Raw genomic sequence first — 20,552 nt, forward strand, 5'->3', positions numbered from 1 at the left:
CCAGTCCTAAATGTGGTTGGTTGGCATCATCCAATAGGCAGGAGGAAGCCAGCTAGTGCAAACTCCTCTCTTCCTGAATGTCTGTACTGCTGCCATCACCCACAGATGCCGACTCCAGCTTCTCCAGCCTTTTTACATGGACTCTCAAGGAAACACCTCGGCTGTCAGCCTTTGCCCGGGGGTTGTTTTATCAGTTATTTTTGTACTGAGTACTGCTGAACATGCAGATGGGCACTGTGATCATGCAAGCCAATCCAGTCACTCCCACATATACACATTGAGATAACATATTGGAGAGCAACAATGGATGTTGGTAAATTGCTATATTAGGTCTAAAATCATTTACATTGCAAACTGCAAGACTTAGTTCAAATTAAACAAAAATGGAATGAGTTCCACGGATCACCTCTAATTTTGAAAAAACACTCACTTGGTCAGTGGTTAGAATGGGATAAGATTCTGTAAGCTGTACTTCCCACCTACTGAGTGATATGACTGTAGGCTACTGTGAATGCCACAATCCAAACACATGATGCAGTAATCTATAAAGTGAAACATTTTCGAAAGGACATATTGTAACACTAAGTCAAAATAAAAGGTGGAATATTTTCTAAGAGATCTTGTGCTCCCCCCAAAAACGAAAGTAAAGTTAATTTAAATCCACTTTTTATTTTTCATAGACTTTAATAATTATACATTACTCTTGACATAAAGACAGTGAAATCTTAAGGATAAGGAGACAATTTATATAGCCTCTTCTATTTGTTGTTCAGGATGGAAGTTTCCAAAGGGTGTAGGTGTGAGATTTAACATTGGAAAAATACTTATGAAACTTGTTTAACTGGCTGCACTCAGGACCAGGCACAGCACAATAAATAGAACTGCATAATCTTTTAAAAAGATTGCTGTATTTTAACCTAGCCTTACTAAAGAAAACTATCAGTGAACAATCCAAAACTCTACAATGTGGATAAAAGGAAAGTTACAGTGGAAATCTGAGCAACATTTCTCTAGTTTCTTTGCACTCACACATCAACATTCTTAAAAGGAGGAATAATGCACATCGCAAATCCAGGACAACAAAACCAAACTTTGGATCATTCACTCTGGTCACAAGCCTAGTTTGCTGGTAGGTGTAAGTAGAAAGTTTTTGAGATCTTTTTCATTTCCAATAGTCAGGGCCTCTGGATATGAAGTCACATTGGAAGCAAACTGATTAAGCAGCACCATTAATCCACATGTCAACAAGTCATTGCATAATCGGTATCTGTCAACATCGTTTAACAGTTTTTAAAACATTGCATGGAAGAAGATCCTTCCTGAACAGCAGTCCACTGTGTAAAGACATGCACCACGCAAGGATTTACACATTATGTACGTCTATCCAAAAGACCAAAAGACCAAAATTATTACCACCTAATAATTTAAATAACATACTGAGGCTTAAAATAAATACTTTGTTATTACACTTGTGTACTTGAGAGTGTCAGACATATTCAGTACCCTTCCCCCTCTTGAAGAGGAAGCGTGGTGCTAGCACTATCAGCCAGAGAGTGAACAGGGGCTAGCTCTCCAAGTTATCAGAAATGTGCCTTATTGTGCAAACATGGAAACTATTATTGAAACATACTGAAACAGTGAGACAGAATTGATTTTTTTCTCTTTTTTATGACCCAGTTTTTGTTACCAATTAAATACAAGAATAATTCATCTAGTCACAGAATGGAAACTATCATGCTGCTATGACCACAGATACGTTGAGAAGCTCTCTGAGCAGTGAATAAAAAACATATAAAAGTAATATTTCTGCAATTGGTAGACTCACTGTTTTCAGAATTTCAACAAGCAAACAAACACGACACATGTACCTTGTAAAAATAATGCCACTCTGGCCCCAAGAATCACTACAGCACAGCTGTTCTTACAGGGGCAAATGCCTGTAACCACTATTATGTTTCTTTGTGGCATTCCAGCTCCCACTGCCACTCTGAGAAGCTTGTCCACCTAAGTTTGAGGAAAAGAACAGCTATGATGTGGATCATATTTTCAATGATTTTTAAATTGTAATAAAAAAAAGATTCTTAATAATTGAGTATATAAAAGTCATTGATATTGAATTTCTCTTAGTGAAATAAAATATGCTTTAACAAGATGATGTTAATTTAAGTTTGACCACCTGACTCTATTTTTCTTTCTTTCACATTTTCAGAGGGAACTGAATTATCTGTTAAGCTCAGCCTTGCAAATGCCTGTTATAAAGACAAAATAGTTCCCAAGTACCCCGTAAACACTCCTGATTGATAATGGGGGAAGCTATGTATAATTGGAACATTAATCTTTTATGTTTTTAAATGGAAATATTTCTTACAAAAGGGTTACGCATCAAAACACAGAGCTGCAAGCGGTCTGGCCACAAACGCAGAGCCGTTCCCTAAGTACCCATCCACGGGTACCGAGATCTGGCCTTCCATTCCCAGTAGAGTCCATGAGCAGTCCTGTTTACACTTTAGTGGAGATGAGGGAAGGGGTGGCCACCTTACAGACACGTTTACAGTAGCGCAGCCATTGTGTGCCATGAGAACTGCATTCACCAGTTCAGATAAAGGTCAGGGAGCCCCTTCAAACACTGGCACATAGGAATGTTTGTTTTGTAAGACCTACCAAAGAAACAGCAAGACAAATGAGAACACACAGAGGCACTAGTCTCAAAGCTGCACAATATGGAAGCAAAGGATTTGAGATGAGAAATTCAGGAAAATATACACATAGCTTGCTGAGACAGAGGAGACAGACCACAGTTCTAATCTTCGAGGCTACGGAATGCATTCTGCATGTCTTCAAGAAGTTGTGCGTAGTCCGCCTTGATCTTTGCCTCACCATCTTTCACTGGATCCTGAAAAAGAAAATAATACAAATTCAATTTACCTATGGGAAACAATTTTCAAGATATAATTCATATGGAATACCAGGTCAGGTTGAGGTACACTGGTGAATCACAGGTAGGAGTCAAAACTACCCCATTTTCTTTTACAGTGGAAATGTGCAAATGGAGTAAAATAAAACAAAACCCTTTATTTCAGTTTTGAATTTTGCCTGCTGCTGACACTAAGTGCTCAAGCCTCAGCAGCATGTTCATCAGTGGAAACCCTGCAGCATCACACATAAGCGGGTGTGCACACAACTGGGAGTTAACTCAGTGCATTTCCTGTGGAAGGCTGGAGCATCACAGTAAGTCAATACAGCACATCTAACTCAGTCCATGTCGTCAGGCTTAGGAGCAAGTACCATTACCCATAGGCCATTTTGTGGCCTCCAGGTCTGTGTTTCTGTAGTATAAATATATCCAGAGCATCATTTTCAATGGGTGATTAATATATATGCTTAATATCATGACTTAGAAATAATGCAATGTTATCCAATTCATCAAATATTTATAAAAACACTCATATATGTGGGTTTCTATTGGAAAGTTCACTTAACTGGCTAAACTTTGCTTATGAGAACGTGGAGTCTAGGTGAGATAATAGATACTTTAGTAAATTAACTGCCATCTAGCCTGGAAGTCACTCTAAACTGCCTAGTCGCTAAGACAGGGAGAAGAGGCATTAGGATTTATTTTAGACATGACACACTATCATGTTTTAAGTGTGTGTGGTGTGCCTGAGTATATATTGGTACATCATTTGTGTGCAAGAGCCCTCAGGGGTCACGAAAGGTGCCACATCCTCAGAGTTTCACGAGTGTGATACACCACGTGGTGCTGGGGAGCAAACCCAGACCCTCTTCAAGAGCAGTCAGTGCTCTTGACTGGTGAGCCAACTCTCCAGCACTACAACCTTTACCACTGGGATTCCATTACTTGGAAGACTGTTTTCGTTTTATACAACCTAAACATTGTAAAATGAAAAATGCAAATTTCAGGAACTTAGAGATGGCCCAGCAGTTAAAGACTTGCTATTTTTCTAGGAGCCAAGCTTAGTTCCCAGCACCCACACTGTGCACATGCACGAGCTCCAGGTAATCCAACACCCAATTATGGCTTCCATAGGTACCTGCACACATGTGGCACACAGATGTAAAATGAAGTAAACTTTAAAAAAGAAAAACGTAAATTTCATATCTCAGGTTTGGAACTCAAATAGGGCAGGAAGGAAAAGTGAGGGAGGGGAGGGAAGGAGGAAGGTTGGCTTCTCTCTAACAAAAGCTACAGTAGAAAGAAACTGTACCTTAAATTTCATGGAGGAAAGTTTATAGAGGATCTCCCCCATGTGCTCACGGATAATGGACCATGTGATTTTATTGTCACTCTGGGCAGTGGTTTCAACAGCTCTACGGGCCATGTCATAAAAGGAAATCATGTTGGACAGCATCCCCACTGTCTTATAGAATGGACAGAACCTGGGGAAAATGAACAAGAGGGCAGTTAGCTAAAACAACCTACAAAGCAAACTCACACTTTTATCAAATGAAACTCTATGAATTACCAGTCATTAGTGTCTTTAAACATATATTCTGTCTCTAACTATTAAACAGAACACAGTGAAGCAGCACAGCTACACTCTAATGACTTGTCAGCAGTCTGTTCTAGTACAAGCAGTTAAATGTCCAACTCAAGTGGTAAAGCAACGGAGTCGTAAAGACTCCCTGTGATCAGAGATAAGGTTTAATGAAAAATAGGAAAGCAGAGAATTGCAAAGTTCCAAAGTTACCCTGTCTCCCCCGACCCCGTTCTCTTTTCACCGTGTGACCTGAGAGTCTAGGGTATGCCAAATAAGCTACCCCCAACCTTCAGTGCCCTTTAGTATATTCAGCTTTATCTACATATACCTTTACTTGTTTTTGTTTGTTTGTTTTTCGAGACAGGGTTTCTCTGTAGCTTTGGGGCCTGTCCTGGAACTAGCTCTTGTAGACCAGGCTGGCCTCGAACTCACAGAGATTCACCGGCCTCTGCCTCCAGAGTGCTGGGATTAAAGATGTGCACCACCACCACCCGGCCTATCTATACCTTTAAAAAGCATAGACATATGCATGTGTGCACACAGATACACACATGCACACATACACAAGCAAATGCTCAATTCCATATATTTTAATACAGTCTTTCTGAAGAATTCTGCCCCTCTTTTCTTTATATGGTGGTTCACTCAGGACAGATCAGAGTTCTGATGCTAACTGACATACTGACTTATTTTTTATGTTTACTCCATTATAATCACTCCTACTTGTTCAGTTTTCACCTTCTCCAAGACAGTCTTTTCTGTCCACCACTGTGTGCACCACACTAGCTTCTGCAGGCCCCTGACAGCATTTGCCTCGCTATCAGGGGAGTAAGACATGGATGTGTGCTACTGTGTGCATTTGGAGGGCTTGGAATCAGGTACATTGAGCCACTTCCCTAGCTCTTTTTGGTCTTTTATGGAGTCAAATATGATTTAAGAGAGAGAAGGTTAGCTTAAGACACAAGGCTCAAATTCTCAATGTTGAAAAGAAACAGGTTGTCTAACCAAGCTACAGCACTAATAGAGAGTGAAAACAAGCAGGCACTGGGCAGGGGTGGGAGAAGGTAGGACGGGATCTCAACAAGATCTTCTGTAGCAAGAAGCTTGGGATCCTGGTGAAATTAGACAGGGGTAGCACAAAATGAATACTTGGGCAAAGACACGAGAAAGCAGCAGGAAAGAAAGATGAGGCAGGGGATGCTCCCCCAGGTCTGGCACAAAGTCATAACTCACTCTAATTATAGACATTTGTGTGCATAAAAACGGCAGAATTTGACTAACAAGCAAACTGCGATGCACGGGCACATTAGATGTCTGCTATAAACATACAGAGCAAGCAAGATATTGAGTCAGAATGTACTTGTATGAGCAAGTTTTCAATGTGCAGGCAGCTTCTTTGCCAAAATACAACAGAAAGTCTTCAAATGTCTGTAACTCCAAGATCTGACACCATCACACATGCAGGTAAAACACCAATGCACATAAAACAAACAAAAATACATTAAAAAAGAGGAAATTAGGCCTGGTGTGGTGGTACATACTTTTAATCCCAGCACTCTGGAGATAGAGACAGTCAGATCTCTGAGAGTTAGAGGTCAGACCGTTTACAGAGTGAGTTCCCGGACAGCCAGGGCTACACAAAGAAACCTTGTCTAAGGGAGAAGAGGGGAGGAAAATTAGCACAGCATACCTGTCGTAAGGAGTGTACCCATTTTGCTGTAGGAAGTCATCTTTGATAAGTTTTGCCACCTCCAGAGTGATTTTATCTGTCTCTGCTAAAGAGGCCTAGAAAACAAAAGGATACTTTAAGAAATTTCATCCCATTGGTGGGATCAATGACAACAAAATCAATTAGCAAGCAGGCACCAACACACACTTACTCATCACTAATAAATTCTTGATTTTTAACAGTGGTAAAACAGTACATGATATATATATATATATATATATATATATATATATATATATATATATATATATATAAACACTTTATCTTGTACACCTGAAACTCTAAGCCCACAAGGTGCCCTATTTCAGACAGCTGATAGAAGTAGAACCATACACTATTTGTGTATTTCATTTACAATGTCCTCATTCATCTGTGTTGTAGCAGTGACTAAGGGATCTGTCTCTCGTTCACCAAGAGGTGGACACCTGAACCACTTTTACTCTTGGCCACATGGATAATACTTCTGTGAACATGAGCATGCAAGATTTCTAAGTTTTTTTTTTTTTTTTTTTTTGGTTTTTCGAGACAGGGTTTCTCTGTGGCTTTGGAGCCTGTCCTGGAACTAGCTCTTGTAGACCAGGCTGGTCTCGAACTCACAGAGATCCGCCTGCCTCTACCTCCCAAGTGCTGGGATTAAAGGCGTGCGCCACCACCGCCCGGCAAGATTTCTAAGTTTTAAAAAATCATTATTTTATGTGTATGAGTACTTTGCCTGCATGTATGTATGTGTGTTATGTGTGTGCCTGACTCCCAGAGGTCAGAAAGCACTGACACCTTGGAACTGGAGTTATGGATAGTTGTGAACAGATCTGAACGCTGCAAGAACAAGTGCTCTTAACCGCTGAGTCATCTCACTGGCACTGATTATTCTTTAAAAGCACCAATGTGTATGTGTGTGTACCGTGTGTGCTGGGATTAAAGGCATGTGCCACAAACCACCTCCTGGCCCCATACCCATTTTTTAAAAAGTACTTTTTTACATCCTACCCTTGACTCTATTATTTGAATTCAGCTTTTAAGCTTGTTTGACAGAAATCTACAAAGTCCATAGAGTTGCTCTGTTAACATTACAGGACGTTTAGAACAATGATGGATAGTTAAGCATTTGCTATCTGAGTGTTGCTTTCGTGGTCAGCAAGCTAATTTACAGAGCTCTTCAACCTGTAAGTACCACTGCCCCAAATGTCCTGCTGTTAGCAACCACCTGGCCAGCCACAAGATAATACCATTGTTGCTGGGATCACTAACCGGAGGAAAAAGGGACAAATCCAGGAAGTTCCAGGCACTCTGGGTGATCAAATCTTTCAGAGCCTTCTTAAATAAATAAACAAACATATCTCTTTCATCTCTATTTCGTTCTTCAACCACACTTAAATATTAAGCTTGATATGTTTTTGTTTTAAATTATGAAATCACACATATTTTGTTTTGTGAAAATACTTCTCATTATTTAAAATGTTCTCTAGTGTTTCTGACTGCCAATTTTAAGATCTACCATGCTATTCTAGGATACATGATACATAACCACTTCTTTCAACTCTGGCAATTTCATTCTGTGTGCATATCCTCTATTCTTTACCTCTACCTTTGCCCTGGCAGAGGGGCCTGGACTTTCATCTACTTTCTACTACTATAAATCCTAAGGACTCAAGGTACCCGGCAAATTCTGTCTACAGTGGCCACTCCAAATGATATACGTACCAACAGATACCAGTCCTGGAGCCCACACTACTTGACAACAACCAGCTGGACAATTCTTTTTTTTTTTTTTTGGTTTTTCGAGACAGGGTTTCTCTGTGGTTTTTGTAGGCTGTCCTGGAACTAGCTCTGTAGACCAGGCTGGTCTCGAACTCACAGAGATCCGCCTGCCTCTGCCTCCTGAGTGCTGGGATTAAAGGCGTGCGCCACCACCGCCCGGCCAGCTGGACAATTCTTGTACTCAAACTAGTGTGGATTGGTATGTCATTGCTGTTTTTAGGATTGCCTACAGGTTTGTAATATTTCCGGTTTTCTTTCTCATCTGTCTGCTCTACCCTTTGGTTACAATTTAAAAAGTAGACCATCAATTTTATTTACTGAAAACTTCCTTTAAAACTTACTACATTTTATTTCATGTGTATGTTTGCCTGCATATATGTCTGTTGTACGAACATGTACCAGGTGTCCACAGAGGCCAGAAGAAAGTATCTGATTCCCCAATCAGGAGTTACAGTCAGGAACCGCCATGCGAGTGCTGGGAACCTCTGAAAGGAGAGCAAGTGCTCTTAACCCGAGTTCTCTCTCCAGCTCTACTGCCGTTTTCTGTTGATATTATGCTCAAAGAAAATCTAAGAAGTTCTTTTCTAATCCTAGATAACAAAAAGTTTTTTTAAGATTTGTTTTCTTAAAAAAATTGTTTTCTTTTCTTTTTTTAAAAATTTATTTATTAATTATGTATAAAGTATTCTGCCTGCATGTCTGCTGCAGGCCAGAAGAGGGTACCAGATCTCATTACAGATAATTGTGAGCCATCTTGTGGTTACTGGGAATTGAACTCAGGACCTCTGGAAGAGCAGTCAGTGCTCTTAACCTCTGAGCCGACAATTTTCTTATGTCATCTTTCAGGATTTCCATATTCAACTGAACACAGCGATAGTAAGAATTCGCTCAAGACAGGGTTTCCCTGTGTAGCCCTGGCAGTCCTGGAACTCACTCTGTAGATCAGGCTGGCCTGGAACCCAAGAGATCTGCCTGCCACTGATTCTTGAGTGCCGGGATTAAAGGCATGCACCACCACTGCCCAGGAAGCATTCTAGTCTTAATCTTGATTTAAAAAAGAAATGCATGTGAAATTTCTCCATTCTCTATTAAGTAAAACATTCCCCCATGTTTTAGTATATTCTTTGTGTTTTCATTTATCTGTGTGTAGCATATGTGACTGTGCACATGTACATGCTCATGTGGAAGCCAGAGGACATTGTGTTTCTTCCTCTATTACTCTCCCTTATTCTCTTGAGACAGGGTCTCTCGTTAATTTAGAAGCTTGCCACTTTGGCTAGGTGAGCTAGCTGGTAAGCGTCTCAAATCTGTCTGTCCCTGCCCCTCAATGTCCGGGTTACAAGTGTGTGCAGCCATACTTGGTTTTTTGCATGGGTGTTGGAAGTTGAACTTTAGTGCTCATGTTTGCACAACACACACCCACTGAACTATCTCCCCAGCTTTTTTTCTCTTAATTTATTTTAGCTTTTATTCATGTGCATGCGTGTGAGCACATGTGCAGTTCTGTATGTGTGTGAATACATGCAGAGGTCAGAAGATGGCATTACAGGCAGTGGTGAGAGGCCCAGCATGGGCGCTGGGACTGTACCGAGGTCCTCTGTGAGAGCAGCAAGTGTTCTTAACCACCAGTCCAGCCTTCCTGCCATCATTTTTTATTTAAGATAGGATCTTGCTGTATTGCCTGGGCTACTATCAAACTCCAGGGCTGAAATACCTTTCCTATTCTGTGACCCCAGTAGCTGTAAAATAGAGGCACACATACACTAGCATGTGGAGCTTTGCATATTACTTTTTACAGACTTAAGAGTTCTATTCCTTATGAACCTTCATCTGGCGATGGATGGAGATAGAGACAGAGACCCACATCGGAGCACTGGACTGAGCTCCCAAAGCCCAGATGAGGAGCAGAAGGAGGGAGAACAAGAGCAAGGAAGTCAGGACTGTAAGGGGTGCGTCCACCCACGAAGACCGTGGGACTGATCTAATGGGAGCTCACCAAGGCCAGCTGGACTGGGTCTGAATGAGCATGTGATCAACCTGGACTCTCTGAATGTGGCTAACAATGAGGGCTGACTGAGAAGCCAATGATAATGGCTGGATTTTGATCCTACTGCACGTACTGGCTTTTTGGGAGCCTAGGCTGTTTGGATACTCACCTTCCTAGACCTGGATGGGGCGGGGGGGAGCTTGGACTTCCCACAAGGCAGGGCACCCTGACTTCTCTTAGGACTGGAGAGCAAGGGTGAGGGGGAGTGGGGGAAGGAGGAGAGAAATGGGAGGATGGGAGGAGGTGGAAATTTTAAATAAATAAATTCTATTCCTTGTTTTGTAAGAGATTTCTAAATTTGTAATAGTAAACATCAAATATTTTTACTTATGGGTTGAGATATCATTTTCCTAGTACATTATTTATACAGTTATGATACATTATGTTTCGTGTATGAATGTATATGTTTGTGTGTACAATTTTGCATGTGTGCATGCGGAAGCCAGAGGCTGATATTGGGTGTCTCCCTCAATTGTTTTCCTCTTTAATTTTACTCTCACTGAATTTGAGATTTACCAGTAGAATGGTGGCCCAACAAGCCCCAGGGACCCTCCTGTCCCTGCCTCTGCAATGCTGGAATTGTAGGTACATATGTCACACCTGGCTTTTCCATGGGTGATAGGGATCTGAACTCAGTGCCTGTGATTGATTGCTCAGCAGGCACTTTACTGAGTCATCGCCCCTGTTACTAATGATACGTTTTCTGTGCCACATTTGCTAAACGTTGCTTGTTTATGATGGGACTGTATTTGCAATGCCCTACTAGGTTTAAGAAGTGAATACTTAATATTTTTATCAATATTCATAAACAAAATGTTGTTCTCAAATTGTCTTTATCTGGCTTTGCAGGCCTATTTCTTGCTCCTTTGAGAGGATCACAATACTCTGTAAATACTAGATGTGTAATATAAGCTATAGATGTTAGCTATCTAATAATACTATCCTTTGTTATAAAAATTAGGAGGCTATTTTAACAATACAATATAAATAACAGGACTTCACATAGTGGCACACACCATTAATCCCAGTACTTATTAGGAGGTAGAGACATAAGGATGGGTGTGAAGCTCACCTGAGCTACATAAGAATAATCTATCTAAAGAGTGGGTAAGTCCGGGTTAGTCCTGTGTATAACCTGAGAAATCATTCACATGTGAGATTTAATGACTGAGTGTATTTACAATATCTTCCTTTGGAATATCTAGATATAGGCTATAGAATATAAGTCACTTATTGAAGGTCACATTGGTAATTATTAGAGGAACTAGAATCTGATCCTATTCCCAGTTCTAGTGCTCCTACAAAAGTGATGTAACTGGCCCTAATTTTATATCGAATTTGATTGGTGATGGATGTCTTGTTTTCACCTGTCGTGAACCCAGAACCATGCTAAATGCTATATGGAATTTTAAAGGTTTAATTAGTTTAAAAGGTACTTCACATTTAAAATTTTTGCTTGTTTAGAGACATGATCTAATACTCACAGCCCACAATAACTTGGAACTTACTCAGTAGAGCATAATTGTGGCACTCTCCCTACCTCAGGCTCTGAGCACCGAGATTAGCCAGGAGCCATTAGTACCAGCCAGGCAAGCACCTGCACACCTATGTCAGCAACTGGTATAACACCCCAGTGCAGCCCCCGTTCTAACTCACCTTCCCCACAAGCTGTACAATTTCTGCCAGGTCCTCTTCTTCCTGCAGAATCTCCTTAGCTTTGGTCCTCAGAGGAACAAACTCTGTGAAGTGTTTGTCATAGTACTCGTCCAAGGCACGCATGTACTTGCTGTAGCTGATGAGCCAGTTGACAGAGGGGAAGTGCTTGCGTTGAGCTAGTTTTTTATCTAAGCCCCAGAACACCTGATTTAAAAAAAAGGGAAATTAGACTTTTCTTTTACAAAGTGTCCCCAATAAGCACCTTTTAACTCCTGAGCCAATTACGTATAATATTAGCACATATAAATATAATATTCATATATGTGCAAATATAAATATACAAATAAAATGTGCAAAAACCAAACTTAACTAAAAGACACATTTCTCCATTTTCCAGGTGGGTAATATCTACAAATCAAGCCTATCGCAATTTCCTTAAAACTACATCAAATGTGATAGTAAAAAGGAAGATGGGTGCAATTCAAGATTATTAGAATAAGTAGTGAGTCAATTAAATAATATCTGACATTCATTTTTGAGGCCAAATTCTCAGATACTTTATGGACTGACAACTTTGTTCCAATTCCCCAAAACAATTTAAAATCCAAAATTTAGCAAATATTAAATACTTTGATAACTATAGAACTAGTCTCTATTGTTTCACCTGATACTGGCAGAAATGGAGAAAGATTTTTCCTACATAGAGATGTACTCATGAACATATTAACATTGTTTTACTATAGCTCTGATTCACAGACAGCTTTTATTTAGGCTTCTTTAATGACTAGCTATCCAGCAAAATTTACGCCTTGACTCAAGTAAACAACTGTCTAGGCAGAAACCACATTCTCCAAGCTTGCTCTCAAGATGTAGAAGACTACAGACCAGGTAACGGCAGAGCAATGAGAGCGGAGTCAGGCTGGAGTTGCCCATTTTCTGATGGGTCCATCTGCCTCTGACTATACTGTGATATAGTATAGTCTTTGGGCCTACTTAGTTCTCTAGTTAGAGAAAACTTTGCTACCTGGATGTATTTCCAGACTTCTGTTGTTTATTATAGACTGTTAAGAACTAAGAAAAAAACAGAATGTGTTAAACTTTCACAATATTAAGGATGCTATTAAAACACTTTATTGCTACCAATTCTTTAGTGACTAAATTAAATATCTGATGATCACTTAGTTAAATTATAGCTGCAGTATGGAAGAGGGGGAAAGACATACCTGAACAATACCCAGAGTAGCAGATGTGACTGGATCAGAAAAATCACCACCAGGCGGAGAAACTCTAGATTAAAAACAAAATACAATCATTAGAAATGTTTATGACTGGGCGATGGTGGCACGCCCTTGTAATCCCAGCACTCAGGGGAAGAGGCAAAAAGATCTCTGTGAGTTCGAGGCCAGCTTGGTTTATAGTGAGTTCAGGGACAGCCAGGGCTGTTATATAGAGAAATTCTATTTTGAAACCCCCCATCAAATGTTCATGAAAAATAAATATTTGGAAATTAGACAAAGACATTGAAACGTTTATAAAAATAATATATGAACATCAACCTTTTTTGTTTGTTTGTTCTGCTTTGTTGAAACAGGGTTTCTCTGTTCAGCTTTCCCTGTCCTGGAATTAACTCTGTAGACCGGGCTGGCCTTAAACTCAGAAATCTGCCTGCCTCTGCCTCCCAGTGCTGGGATTAAAGGCATGTGCCATACGACCTGGCAGAACATCAACTTTTAAAAAAAGTTAGTTTGTTTTTGTTGCTAGAAATGGAATCTAAAGCTTCATGCCTAAGCACGTAAGCAAGAAGCACATTATACCCAAGCTTTGTTTAAAAAAAAGACAAACAGGCAAAACAAAAAAACATAAACAGTTTTTGTGAATGCAGATTTGCAGAGGTAGGTGTATGTGTAGCATGTGTACCAGGGAACACACACGGTGGTCCGGGGACAACCCTGCGTTCAGTCTTTGCCTTCTCCCTTGCTTGAGACCGTTTTTGTTTGCCATCTTAGGGGTTTCTGGTGATTCTCCTCTCTCTGCCTCCCATATTGCTATAGGGGTGACGGGATTAAAGCTTCCTACTAGCCAGGCATAGTGGTGCACACCTTTAATCCCAGCATTTGGGAGGCAGAAGCAGGCGGAATTTGAGGCCAGCCTGGTCTAAGTCAGAGCTACACAAAGAAACCCTGTCTTGAAAAAAACAAATGAACAAAAGAGCACCCTATTACACCCTGTTTTAAGTGGGCTCTGGGAAGTCAATGTGGTAAACATTTAGCCCAGTGAGCTACTCCCCAGTTCCCAGCATTAATGTTTGCATATGTATAAAACATTAGAAGTAAATGAACCTTGGAAAGAAAGATCTTGTTGAAAATAAGAATGACAATCATTGAATATCATCTAGTATGAGAAATAAGACAGTCATTTATTGTAATTAGTTTCATATTCTAATCAACAAGATGAAATAGAGATGAATCTGAGAACAAAGTATGGCTTTATGTGGTAATCATAAATCTGTATTTTGTCTTTAGCATGATATAACTTCATCCTAACATGCCTGCAATTTTTAAAGTTACTCCTAGGATATACTAAATGAAGGAAGTCACACCAATGACCCAAAGGTACAGAGTCGTTGTAAAGAGCTTGTGAATCTACACTCCCAGAGGAAGGTAAACATACGCTCCTCCCTTGCCTGGCTCCTGTGGGCGCAGCTGGGTGTGTACGTTCAGCCCAGTGGATGACTGCAGTCATTGTTTCTTGGGAGCCACCCACCTTCATTTCTGAGATAGTCTCTCACTGGGCCTGGCCAGCAAACTCCAGGGGTCTACCTGTTTCCACTCCCTACCCCGTTTTGGGATTTGAAGCATGTGCTGATATGCCCCGCTTTTTTTCCTTTTTAATGTAGCTTCTCAGGCTCAGTCTCAGGTTCACATGTTGATGTGGTAAACACTTTCCTGACTGATCAATTGTCCTAGCCCCTCTCTTTAAAATAAACAACTTCCTTTTCTTTCAAGAAGTAAACAGCATAAGCTGGGCATTGTGGTACATGTCTGCATTCTAGAACTTGGTAGGCAAAGATAAGACAGCTAGTCCCAGGCCACCCTGGGCTACTAGTAAGCCCACGTCTCCACTGAAAAAATAAACAAATAAAGAAACAAACAGTTTGGCTGCTTACGCTCCTACAATGCTGACACTTCCTTCTCTTTCAGGGTTCCCGAGACATTTCACTCTGCCTGCTCGTTCATAGAAAGAGGCAAGCCGGGCACCAAGATATGCAGGATAGCCACTATCTGAAAGACAAAGGGGAGGTTAAAAGGGAGTTCTAAGCTCGCCCCTAAAATTCTATCGGTGATAACAACATGAGACTTACCTGCAGGCATTTCTGCTAAGCGACCAGAGATTTCTCTGAGGGCCTCAGCCCATCTAGAGGTAGAGTCAGCCATCATACTGACGTGGTAGCCCATGTCACGGAAATATTCTGATAGTGTAATTCCTAAATTGAGAAGAAGATGTTGAGTTACCCTGCCAGAATACAAACAAGTGATTGTTTTGTCCCTAAGAACTTTAAAACAGTGGGCGTATTAAAGTATCTTGTTAGCCATTTCCAAGTTTGTTCTTCTAGGCATACAGCTTAGCCACATTTCTAAGCATCTTCTCCATTTAGCTAATACCATGTAACAGACCTCAATCTAACAGAATGTTATTAAAAATTCTGTTCCACAGACAGGCAGGTTATGCATTTTTCTAAACTTCCCAAAGCCCTCAGAGCATGTGCTGAAGATCAAGGGGTCACTTTTGGCCCAGACTTCAGCACAGAATGAGAAGGGGTACCCTAGCCACTCGAAACAGCATCTACTATGGTGAATAACTGTAATTTGAGGACTTTTTGGTGCCACAGCCAACCCTTCTCTACACAGTCTAGAAACCAGGAAAAGGGTTTATGCCCCGCTCTAACCGAAATAAATTTCCAAGCCCGACTTGTCTGCACCATACATCAGTCACACCTATTTAACTAAGCTTGTCGACACGAGGAATACCACAAGTCTCCAAATCCCTCATGCGTAGACCCAACCCTGCCTTATAAAGTAAGATACAAAGAAGTTTCTGGATTTTTGCTGTTATTTGTCTTAGCCAAAACTTTCCAATTCTAATCTATTAAGATGGAATAAAGCCTAACCTATACATTTACATATATTAAGAAAATAAAATACATATGAATAATTTCCAAAAATATATACTACATGCAACTCTAAGGTAATAGAAATGTACAGCTATGGTTATATTGTCAGTGTTTCCAAACCTAATGCATTTGTTTTAGCAAGAAATGCTGCCCCCCAAACCCAAACCAAACCAAAAAAGCTCAAATAACCAAACAGAAAACATTGCTGCAAATCAACACTTACTATGTACCACAGTGTACCAGTCAGAATAAAAGCACTAAGCACAATACAAAATAGTTTCAGAAACAAGTCTTTAAGAAATGTTACTTATTAATATTTAGGCTTAAAAACACATCAGCTATCCAACCTAATGTTTAGAACAGAGTTTTTATATAAACACAGATATGTTTTAGGTCTGTGATGAAATGTTAGCAACACTTGTATGTTTATATTAGATACTTCTAGAAAAGATAAACAGACAAGAGTAATGAAGACCTCTCTCATGACCTACATATGGATTCACTGCCTTCAAAGAAAAACCAAAAATAAAACAACCAACAACTCAGACAAAATCCAAAGGGTGAAGCTGGGGATAGCATGAGGTAAAGGGGTTTGGACCTTTGCATGGGGTGGGATGTCAAAAAACAAAAAACAAAACTATTTTAGATTTAGAAAAAAAGCAGTATCTTCATTGATCAAAAAGCTTTCATAAATCAATATGAAAGATAACATCCAAATGGAAAACTGACAGCAGGCAGAGCTTTTACATGGGTAACATACATGGGACAAGAGGTTAGTTCACGTTACATTACAGACTGACTAAGGTGTAATAAAGCAACAATTGGTAAAATGTCAATCATCATGTCCAAGATTAAAAACACTGATAACAGCTTATGCTGGAGAGGTTGGGGGGTTAAGGAAACACTCCTGCATTGCGGGTGGGAGTGTAAACTTGTACAGCCACTTTGGGAATCGGTATGGCCATTTCTCAGAAAATTAGGAAACAACCTACCTCAAGACCCAGCAATACCACTTTTGGGTATATATCCAAAGGATGCTCAATAATACCACAGGGACATTGCTCAACTATGATCACAGCAGCATTATTTGTAATAGCCAGTACCCGGAAACAACCTAAATACTTCTTTTTTTTTTTTTTTTTTTTTTTTTTTTTTTTTTTTTTTTTTGGTTTTTCGAGACAGGGTTTCTCTGTGGTTTTGGAGCCTGTCCTGGAACTAGCTCTTGTAGACCAGGCTGGTCTCGAACTCACAGAGATCCGCCTGCCTCTGCCTCCCAAGTGCTGGGATTAAAGGCGTGCGCCACCACTGCCCGACTCCTAAATACTTCTTGACCAAAGAATGGATAAGGAAAACGTGGTACATTTACACAATGGAGTACTACACAGTGGAAAAAAAAATAATAACATCTTGAAATTTTCAGGCAAATGGATGGATCTAGAAAACATCATATTGGGTGAGGTAACCCAGACCCAGAAAGACAAATGTCATATGTATTCACTCATAAGTGACTTTTAGACATAAAGTAAAGAAAAACCAGCCTACAGGCCACAACCCCAGAGAAACTAGACAGCAAAGAGGACCCTAAGAGACACATACATGGATCTAAATAGGAAGGAGAAAAAGACAAGATCTCCTGAGTAAACCGAGAGCATGGGGACCATGGGAGAGGGTTGGGGGGGGGGGTAGAGTAAGGGAGAGGAGCAGAGAAAAATATAGCTCAATAAAAATAATAAAAAAGTCAATTATCGTTCCTTTCGCTGCTGCGTCCGCAGCCATGAGTATGCTCAGGCTACAGAAGAGGCTTGCCTCTAGCGTCCTGCGCTGTGGTAAAAAGGTCTGGTTGGACCCCAACGAGACTAATGAAATCGCCAATGCCAACTCCCGTCAGCAGATCCGGAAGGTGATCAAAGATGGGCTGATCATCCGGAAGCCTGTGACTGTCCATTCCCGGGCTTGCTGCCGGAAAAACACTTTGGCTCGACGGAAGGGCAGGCATATGGGCATAGGAAAGCGGAAGGGTACTGCCAATGCCCGAATGCCCGAGAAGGTGACCTGGATGAGAAGAATGCGGATCCTGCGCCGCCTCCTCAGGAGATACCGTGAATCCAAGAAGACTGACCGCCATATGTATCACAGCCTTTACCTGAAGGTCAAAGGGAATGTCTTCAAAAACAAGTGGATTCTCATGGAGCACATCCACAAGCTGAAGGCAGACAAGGCCCGTAAGAAGCTCCTGGCTGACCAGGCTGAGGCTCGAAGGTCTAAGACCAAGGAAGCAAGAAAGCGCCAGGAGGAGTGCCTCCAGGCCAAAAAGGAGGAGATCATCAAGACTCTGTCCAAGGAGGAAGAGACCAAGAAATAGAGCTTCCCTAGAGTCTGTACATAGTGGGCTGCCTGTGACCTCAGGTGGATCAGTCATTAAAATAAAACAACCCTTTAAAAAAAAAAAAAGTCAATTATCAATTTCAAGTGCTAGGTACTTGAGTGTTCACTGTTTTACTGCTTCAAGCTTTATGTGTTTGCTAATCAAATCAGCACTGGTAAAGATGAGAAACAGAATCTTCTCATACCTATAGCATCACTTAAATGGCTATCAGGATTAGACCATAATGCAATATTCACCACAAATATGCTGGCTAGATTATGATTACTGAGGTTAGAGAGATGGTGTAGAAGTTAAGAACACTTACTGCTCTTGCAGAATATGCTGTTTGAGTTTCCAGTACCAGCTGGTGGCCTCTAACTTCTGCTCCAAGGGATATGATGCCCCCCTCTGGCCTTTGCAGGCACTGCACTCAAGCACCACCATTTAAATAAATATTTATTTAAATATTATTTTATGCTTATGGTCTACCCATATAAAGGGGAACTGCAGCCATATAAAAGAATAAGACATATTTCCTGTCTTAAAGTGGTTAAAAAAACCCAGTTCTACAAATTCAGTGTGGCAAAGACGCATGTAACCCTATGCTAAAAAAAAACAAGGAAAAAGACCTAAATAAGTGAAAACAAGCATCAAGAATTCACCTGAAGCCAGGACATGGTGGCGCACGCCTTTAATCCCAGCACCTGTGAGGCAGAGACAGGTGGATCTCTGTGAGTTCGAGGCCAGCCTGGTCTACAAGAGCTAGTTCCAGGACAGGCTCCAAAGTTACAGAAACCCTGTCTTGAAAAACCAAAAAGAATTCACCTGAAGCTACACAAACTCAAAATGGCCAGTGGCAGATGTTCCTTGGGCCAATTTTGGCATGGAGAAGAATTAGAAAGGCAAAACTCAACTCATGCAGGCACTCCCTATTCCCTGTTTCTACTATATAAAATGGGCGAGGCAGGGTAGAGGAGAAAGAATTCACTATCAATGCTTGCTGTTCACACAACTGCATGCATAACAAACTTCACAAGCAGCTGTGAAGCATGCCCGCTCCCCTGCAGCAGTCACAGTCAGCTGCAGCTGACTCTTACAAAGAGGAGTAACTGTAATAAGTATTAGCACGGGAACTTGAATGAAAACAGCAGAGAAGGAAGCACAGTGACGGCAAAGGACCTGCCAAGGATCAGATCAAAAGTGTGACCACAGTGAATTAAAAAGAAAACCTTAATCATGCATCCTTCCACAGCATAAGATTTCAGGGTGTACCTAGCAAGATGAGCAGCTTTATGACCTCATCAAACTCAACAAAGACCTGGAAGAAAAATATAACTACTACAGAAATGAAGGAGCAACACTAAGAACAAATACCATTGATGTGGGAAGTCCTTCTGTATATTCGTTGAACAAACTGGCACCAATGTGGCCAACAAACTCCACTTAAAAATGTGAGAGAGCTTGAAAAGGAATTCTAGATCAGACACAAAAAACAGTTTAATGCAGTTTCCTGCTCTGTTTGCTGGTGGAAAGCAGAGATGTGACTCCTTTAAGAGGTTTCCTGACTCATTTTTAGCAGTAAAAACTAAGTGACTTCTTTAAGAAATGGCAGCTTCCTGGTTCGCCAGCATGGAGGGCTCCAACTCTGTTCTGTGAGCAGCATGTTACAAATTGCTTAGTGGTGACACAGACCCACTGCAACCCTGGATCTGTGGATGCCTTTCAGACTAACATGATATTCTTTAAAAATATTTGTTTACATTTAAAGCATTCAAATTACTCAATAGCATTCAAATATGCTATTGAGATTTGCATTGGTATGGATCTTGGTTTACTGATACAAACTTAAGGCAAATTTGTTATGTGTATACTTTTACTCTTGATTTTAAAATGTAATATATAATTAAGAAATATAGGTTAATAGATAATCATCTATAATAGTCAAGTTTGTAGTCACGTTAGGTTTCCTAAATACAAAGAGATATACTTCAATTAGATAGATAATCTTCAAACATTTCAAAGACCTACTGAATATGGCATTTAAAATATTTTAAGAGCTTAAGACTTTTCATGACAATGAGACATATCTGATCCTGGTATCACCAATCTACTTCAAGAGGATGATGGGCATCAAAGAGGCTCCTTATGGAATTTGATAGCCATTTAGGCAAGAAACTGCTCTTGCCTGGACTGTTTGATGTTATTCTATATGAACTGGACATGTAGGACTCACAGAAAAATTACTGCTGAACTTGCCTAAAGTTGAGATGGTCCCTTTAGGGTTCCTGCTTCATGAAAGAACAGCCAGACATTTTGCAGGACATAGA

The 20,552-nt window shown here is 40.5% G+C and overlaps 2 protein-coding genes across 5 annotated transcripts in view; one reads left to right on the forward strand and one right to left on the reverse strand.

Annotated features, from left to right (window-relative positions):
- Positions 1 to 649: 649 nt before the first annotated feature.
- Positions 650 to 20,552, reverse strand: part of Atp6v1a (ATPase H+ transporting V1 subunit A) — a 53,957-nt gene continuing 34,054 nt past the window's right edge. For all 4 annotated transcript variants that reach the window (XM_057764052.1, XM_057764051.1, XM_057764050.1 and 1 more), the window contains 7 exons: positions 15,051 to 15,173; positions 14,856 to 14,970; positions 12,913 to 12,976; positions 11,690 to 11,893; positions 6,190 to 6,284; positions 4,227 to 4,398; positions 650 to 2,893 (listed from right to left, as the gene is read on the reverse strand). In XM_057764052.1, coding sequence (XP_057620035.1) covers positions 2,801 to 2,893; positions 4,227 to 4,398; positions 6,190 to 6,284; positions 11,690 to 11,893; positions 12,913 to 12,976; positions 14,856 to 14,970; positions 15,051 to 15,173 — 866 coding nt within the window. In that variant the 3' untranslated portion in view covers positions 650 to 2,800. The remainder of the gene's footprint in view (positions 2,894 to 4,226; positions 4,399 to 6,189; positions 6,285 to 11,689; positions 11,894 to 12,912; positions 12,977 to 14,855; positions 14,971 to 15,050; positions 15,174 to 20,552) is intronic.
- Positions 17,619 to 18,267, forward strand: LOC130871003 (60S ribosomal protein L19-like). Its single transcript, XM_057764055.1, has one exon. The coding sequence runs from the start codon at positions 17,635 to 17,637 to the stop codon at positions 18,220 to 18,222; it is 588 nt and encodes a 195-aa protein (XP_057620038.1). The 5' UTR covers positions 17,619 to 17,634; the 3' UTR covers positions 18,223 to 18,267.

This window comes from Chionomys nivalis, chromosome 3 (assembly GCF_950005125.1).
Source record: "Chionomys nivalis chromosome 3, mChiNiv1.1, whole genome shotgun sequence".
In the NCBI taxonomy this organism is placed as follows: Eukaryota; Metazoa; Chordata; class Mammalia; order Rodentia; family Cricetidae; genus Chionomys; species Chionomys nivalis.